Source organism: Gouania willdenowi, chromosome 3 (assembly GCF_900634775.1).
Source record: "Gouania willdenowi chromosome 3, fGouWil2.1, whole genome shotgun sequence".
In the NCBI taxonomy this organism is placed as follows: Eukaryota; Metazoa; Chordata; class Actinopteri; order Blenniiformes; family Gobiesocidae; genus Gouania; species Gouania willdenowi.
The window spans coordinates 42,575,495-42,582,957 of NC_041046.1; the positions used below are offsets into that span (position 1 = coordinate 42,575,495).

At 36.3% G+C, this 7,463-nt stretch overlaps 1 protein-coding gene across 1 annotated transcript; it reads right to left on the reverse strand.

Annotated features, from left to right (window-relative positions):
* Nucleotides 1–2,705: 2,705 nt before the first annotated feature.
* LOC114457919 (guanylyl cyclase-activating protein 2-like) lies at nucleotides 2,706–7,249 on the reverse strand. Its single transcript, XM_028440068.1, has 4 exons — nucleotides 7,052–7,249; nucleotides 4,854–5,003; nucleotides 3,608–3,716; nucleotides 2,706–2,977 (listed from the first exon to the last, which is right to left on the reverse strand). The coding sequence occupies exons 1-4, from the start codon at nucleotides 7,247–7,249 to the stop codon at nucleotides 2,850–2,852; spliced, it is 585 nt and encodes a 194-aa protein (XP_028295869.1). The 3' UTR covers nucleotides 2,706–2,849.
* Between the last annotated feature and the right edge of the window lie 214 nt (nucleotides 7,250–7,463).

Here is a 7,463-nt window from a genome sequence, read left to right on the forward strand (position 1 = left end):
AGTTTCACAGTTTCAGGAAACATGTGTTGAGGCGGGGCGCAGCGACCCCTGGTGGCACTGACACTATCCCACTACTGACCAATCACTGCACAGACACACCGCACGGTTTAATACCGACACTTTACTGTTTAAAAAGTCACGATTTAAACGTTTCTGCTGTTTTCCAAAGTCTAAACACAAAACTATAGACCTTCCACATGTATTTATCTTTAATTTATTGATTTACTTTTGAATATCCTGTAAAATCAATAACGTCCCCTGTCTGATTGTTAACCTATTTATTATCCTATATTATCAAATTACATTATATTGTATTTTATTATACATTAGCTTGTTTGAAACTGTGCAGGGAAACATCCAAACACAACCGTTTTGTGTTTGAAGTGTTTAACACTCTGTAAATGAGGCTGTTTCACGTCTGACTGACCTTCAAAGCTTTGTTTGCATGTCATTTGTTTACTGCTTTAAATCCATCCAGTTTACAATAAATCACACACATACACACACACACACAATAAATCCCAGTAACAGTGTTTATTTATTTATTTGACAGGGACAATGGACATTAATGAACATCTACATTGAAACAACCAAACAGAGTAAACATGCCGGATTATAGATAATAAATAAATGATAAATAAATAAAATGTCATGATTGACAGTGTCAAATGCTTTTTTTTTTAGATCTATAAACACAGTATTAATAATGTGCTGAATGTAGAGCTGCTGGTTCTGACCCATAGAGGGTTTTCACCTACGTCATGTTCTGGGCAGTAATCCGGATGTGCGGCCATATTGGAGGCGCTCGAAAGGGAAACACTGCGATGGATAAATGTCCGAAAACCACAGAAAAGCTACTCAAAATGCGTTAATGATGCAAAGGCATGTGACGTAGTCTCCGTTCATGTGTTGAAAGGATCTGAAACTATCAGGCCTGTGAAAGGATTGGGCACTGACATGCTTTGTTTACCTGCTGAGTACCTCCAATATGGCGACTTCCTCTATCAAAGCTGTGTTGATTCCTTCAGTCTTTAAAAGATCATTTTTTTCCAATTTTGTCCAGTAATCCTCAAATTTGCTCCAAATTATGAAGGAAAGGAAATGTGTGAAAACAGTTTCCAATAAAATAAAAATACAAATACATCAATACATTTACCTGTAAATAATTTATAAAAAGGAAATGTTTTCAAATATTTGCAAGAAATATAGGAATAAATAAAGTTTCAGTTCTGATGACACGAGTTATTTACATCTAATAGTTACTCAAAAAGACCTGTGAATATTTTATTATAATTAATATATATATTATATTAAAAAGCTGTAACTTTTCTCAACTTCATTATTTATGTTGCTTTGGTGAAAACTAATGAGGTTTATTTTTTTAGACCATTTCAAATCATACAAAATGCATTGTTTCAGCACCGAATCATATCAACTTGCTTTATTTCTCATATCCGCAATTTGTCATGTGCAATGATAAAGTTTTTGAACGAGTTTTTTAGAGTAAAAAATAAACAAGAGCCAAATCCAGACAAAGCAACAATAGAAAAGCATTTTATTGGTTCATTATTTACACCAGAACATGTTCAGAATCATAAAAACTGTACAAACACATCATTATTCTCATATAAAGTCTCATGACTGTTTCCATGACGATGATCAGAGAGCAAACAAAGTTAAAGTGTGTCAGTGAAACACAGACATGTTCTCATGTCAGTGTCAGTATGTCTGTGAATGTCAGTCGGAGTTGGTTTGATGTGTCAGCAGAAGAATTCAGCCACAACTCAGAGGGACGTCATCGTCAGGTCTTATTTAATCATTAATACGTCTCATCACCATATCTAATTATCTCGTCTCATCTCCTCATCCTTTCATCTTCCACAGCAGCAGAAACACAGACAGTGGAAGTATTTGATCATAGAGTGAAATCACAAACTACAAAACCAGCCACAATATCTCGTGGTGACATCATCGCCTCAAAACAAAACATTGGAATGGTTTGTGTTGTAATTTTTGTTCCAAACTATGTGAAATTGCTGCCAAATTGTGACATTTTATGGATTATTTGTAAGAAATTACAGGTTTAAAAAAAAAAAAAAAAAGTGAGTTAAATGAAACAATTGGAAATAAAAAAAAGTCCAATAATCAATAATCAATGATCACACAAAGCTATGAGCATTTTTTCACACATCAGGAATTAATTTGTGGACTTTTGCCGATTTTAAATGTAATTTGTGGTGAGTTTTAAATCATTTGTGGTTCAGGAAGTGAAATGTGAATTGCTGAAATATTTAGCAATAATAAAAACCTACAATAATCAATAAATAATGATGAATGATGTATTTTCAGCTCCTTTTTAAGAGAAATGTAAACCCTCAGCATATTGTGCTTTGTGTGATTTGTTTCTTTAGGATTTTTGTAAGAAGTTGAACAGTGTCAAAATATGTGTGAAAATGTGAGTAAACTAAATTTGGGTTTAAAAAAAATATATATAAAAAAATAAAGAAATAAGTAGAGAGCATTTAAAAATAAACAAATAAATAAAACACATTTTAAATGGCATTTATGTGTAAAATAAAACAGGCCAAAAGTATATTAAACAAAATATAATTTCTGTTTCTTTTTAAACAGAAATGTTGTGATTTATTTTTCTAATAGATTTTCAAACTTTCTGACACAATCAAACTAAAATAATCAAATCAAATGAAGTGAAATAAATGTGTGTGAACTTGTGACGTTTTAAAGTCGTTTACAGAGAAGGTTTCTGAGGAAAAAGCAGAGATTTGATTGGACGACAATAAGAAATGAAAAGCGTCAAATAAAAAGCCACGCCCCACAGTGTGTGTGTTTTAGAAGTGTGCACTCTTCCTCCTGTTCTCTAGAACCCATCTCGCTGGATCCACGTCCAGCTTCAACATGTTTAGAACCCACGGGTCCTGCTGAGCTCCTCTGATGAACTCCTCCATACTGATGTTCCCTGAAGGAGAGAAAGACACGCCTTATTATTAACATTAATAATAATAATAATAATAATAATAATATTATTATTATTATTAATAAGGCATGTCCTCTGGTTATGATGATGATGATTATTATTATTACAAATAAAAATAATAATAATAATAATAATAATAATAATAATAATAATAATTATTATTATTATTGTTATTATTATTATTATTATCATCACAACCACAACTAACACTCAATATTTTAAATATTAATAAAAATAAACTCTTACCAATGCATCATTTTTATAATTTATTGTCAAACATGTGACTCTGAAATACGCTGTCATAATAAATTACTTAATTATTTACTCATTTACCAAGTTACTTTGTTAGGAAAAATGCTTCATCAATTAAATGTATTATTATTATTATTATTATTGTTATTATTCATATAATAATAATAATAATAATAATAATTATTATTATTATTATTATTATTATTATTAATAATTTAAACTTTATCAACTCCAACCACAATTAATTTTTTTGTCTCCTTGTGCGTTTTTGCTGCCTTTAACACTTTCATAATGATCCACATTAGCTCTGTGTGTGTCAGTGAGCTGTTAATAATCATTAATAATCATTAATAATGGTACCGTCTCCATCACTGTCCACAGCCTGTAGGATCCTCTCCACCACGTCGTCCACTGACAGGTTTGGATCTTCTCGTCCTGTCCTAGAGCCAATTTTTACTTTGTAGATGCTCTGACACACACACACACACGCACGCACGCACGCACACACACACACACACACACACACACACACACACACACACACACACACACACACACACACACACGCACACAAAACTAATGTTACATTTGACCAGTAATTGTTGAAAATGAAGCCGCACATGTAACACAAATAGGAAGATTTCACTATAGTAATATTGATACTGTAGACGATTAGACATACACACATAGAGTGTGTTAATGATGATGATAGACATACACACATAGAGTGTGTTAATGATGATGATAGACATACACACATAGAGTGTGTTAATGATGATGATAGACATACACACATAGTGTGTTAATGATGATGATAGACATACACACATAGTGTGTTAATGATGATGATAGACATACACAGTAGTGTAGAAAGAAAGAAAAACTCAGATCAAACGTGTGCAGCAGCAACAGGACGAGCACGGATTAGGATTAAAGACTATTATCAACCTCAGATCAGAGCAGTCTGTGTGTGTGTGTGTGTGTGTGTGTGTGTGTGTGTGTGTGTGTGTGTGTGTGTGTGTGTGTGTGTGTGTGTGTGTGTGTCCTTACATCCACAGTAGTAACCATTAACTAAGCTCGAACTCCATCAGCAGGTCCAGCTTCACTGCTGTTCTGATCAAACTAATGTCCATGTTAACTGATGACCAGCTAACACTCAGACTCAGTCACCAGTTAACACAATCACCAGTTGCTTTAGAGCACCACTGAAGTCACTCAGCAGCATCACACAGTGAGATATTGTGCTAGTAGTGCTAACTGTTAATACTAACTAGAACTAATTGCTAATGTTAACTAGTGCTAACTGCTAATGCTAACTAGTGCTAACTGCCAACGCTAACTAATATTAACTGCTAATGCTAACTGGCACTAACTGTTAATGCTAACTAGTGCTAACTTCTAATCCTAACTAGTGCTAACTGCTAATGCTAACTAATGCTAACTGCTACTGCAAATGAGTGCCAACTGTTAATGCTAACTGGTGCTAACTGCTAATGCTGCTAATGCTTCATGCTGTTTTTTCAGAGTCAGAGTGTGAGCTGTGTTAAACTAGTCAGTGCTCAGCGGCAGCAGCATTAGGGCCCATAATGCCCAGAGTAAGACTTACAGCCATGATGGAGCGCAGCTCGTTCCGGTCCACAAAGCCGTTGCTGTCTCTGTCGTAGACTTTAAAAGACCAGCGTAGTTTGTGTTCCATGTCTCCTCGAAAAACAAGATTCAACGCGGCCACGAACTCCAGGAAGTCGATGGTGTTGTCCTGGAAAAGAAGAAAAGTAAAGCAGACTCTTAGAACACATGGAGTGTTCTGTTTGAGAGGGAAATAAAGTGTTTGAACCTATTTTCATCACTTTTTCTTGCCATATTTTTTGCTTCTTTTAATGTATTTTTGCTACATTACTCCCATTTCTGACACTTCTACATCACACTTCAGTGCCTTTTCTGCACATCTTTTCTCCACTTTTAAGACATTTCCAGCACTTAAAAACCCTTTCCACCACTTTTCCACCTAGTGTCACATAAGTTGACCCATTATTGTCACTTTTAACCTCTTTTCATCATATTTCATGCTTATTTTTGCCAATTTAACCACATTCACCATTTGGTTCTCTGGAACCTTCATTTTGGGGGTCATGAGCTGAAAAGGTTGAGAACCACTGATATAAAGGTCACCAGTTTAGTCCCAACACCAGCCCACCTGCTGCAATAATCAGCCTCTCTCTCTCTCTCTCTGTGTGTATTCATAATAATCATCTAATCACAGAGATTGATCTTTGGCTCTTCCACTGTTGTTTTGTTTAGTGGGCGGGGATTGAATTGCTCTAGTGGTGCTAAAGGTTAGCGACCCCGTCTGAGCTTCACTTAAGCCTCCCTGACCCAGGAGGACCCTCCCCCTGACCTGGAACAGTTGATCCACTGCGGACCACAACCTCAGACTAGGAGGAGCTGATCCAATCATGTAATAATCTTCTCTGAGGTCCTTCCCTCTCACTGTTGACCACTGTTTGTCCATCTTTAACTGGTTTTAATGAGCCACACACACACACACACACACGTAAATCTGTGTGTCTTTAAAGAGTAACTACACTCCTGAAACTGTGACACTTTGTCAAAGCTCAGATGGTTTAAACTTCTTTAGAGTCGACATGATGTAATTACGGTGATTTCACTCACACACATGGGTGGGTAGACTAACCCACAGAAGAGTTACAAATCTAGACTGTATATTTCTATGTTCGATGAACAAACCAACATAAAACCATCTGACAGCAGCAGCAGCAGAAGAAGAAGAAGAAGAAGAAGAAGAAGAAGAAGAAGAAGAAGAAGAAGAAGAAGAAGAAGAAGAAGAAGAAGAAGAAGAGTGGCTTTAATTATCTTCTGTCATATTCTTCTATTCTTCTTTGCTTTTTGGGTGATGATTTCAGTGAAATGGAGCTTTCTGTTCTAACAGGAAGTGCTGTGACTCTCTATAAACCAGGTGTTTTTGTCAAACTTATTTTAGTTCAAGGGCCAAATACGGAGCAGTTTGATCACAAGTTGGTGGCCAAGTTTGCACTTCCAGTTATAAATTAGCCATAAAGTATTAAAGGCATCAACAATATCTATTATTTTTGACCACATTTTCATTGAATTAAGATTTTGTGGAATAAATTTGAGAAAAATTTCAGGATTTTAGAAAAATTAACAATTTACAACTGAATTATTGGTAATTTACACAATGATTCATCTTTTGTTTTCTCCGTCATTTTTACTCTCTCCTGTGGCCTGAATCATATGCTCTGAATGGCATATGTTTGACACATATATGCTATAAACCACACGTGTCAAACTCAAGGCCCGGGGGCCAAATTCGGCCCTTTAGGGCATCCAATTTGGCCAGCAGCAGAAAGCAAAAAAGTCAGAGAAACAATGATTCATCGTTCAGTTGTAGATATCTCCAAAATGATACACAAATACAATGTAATATATCACATGATGGAAGTCATTTTCAATCTCAAATTGTTAATTGAACTCTCAGTTTTTACAGAATCCTGCAATTTTCTTCAAAATGTTCAACAAAATTTCCCCAAATTACATAAAAATTGGCCAAAAAATCAAACAGGTGAATAGTGAAGATGCTGCAGTGACTGAAATCTTTCACTTATTGCTTTAATATTATCAGTGCAGTACATATTTGATCATTTAGATCAAATAATGATTAAATTACCTACTTTCCCCCTAAAATCTGTGGCCCACTTAAGATAAACTGCTTCATATTTGGCCCCTGAACTAAGACACGGTTCCACCCCTGACTAAAGCCACTCTCACCTCATTGGTGTCGAAGGCCCTGAACATGTTCTCTGCGTACTCCGAGGCTTCGCCCGTGGGATCCACGCCAAAGAACCGCTTGAACTCGTGCAGGAAGAGTCGCCCACTTGGACACTCTTCCACAAACTTCTTGTACATCTCCTGCAGGGACTTGACATCGATGGCCTCGGGGTTCTCCGTCTGCTGCGTTTGGCCCATGGTGAGAGGCTCACAGGTCCATAGCAGAGGTGTTTCATAAGCCCGACTGACTGCAGCCTGCCATGGGATTAGTGCCTCTAAGTAGGAAGGGTTTCCTCTCACCCACTTCATTTAGTTAGCAGCTCATCAAACTACTTCCAGATCTGGGACAACCTGGAGGCGTGATGAGGACCACGGAGTAGAGCATCAAGAGAGCTGAGTCAGCTTCTGTTTC

Coding starts and splice junctions, on each gene's coding strand:
- LOC114457919 (XM_028440068.1), bottom strand. CDS start 7,249: ATGGGCCAAACGCAGCAGACGGAGAACCCCGAGGCCATCGATGTCAAG. Junction 5,004..7,051: donor GGGCCTTCGACACCAATGAG/GTGAGAGTGGCT, acceptor CTTCTTTTCCAG/GACAACACCATCGACTTCCT. Junction 2,978..3,607: donor TGTGGACAGTGATGGAGACG/GTACCATTATTA, acceptor TCTCTCCTTCAG/GGAACATCAGTATGGAGGAG.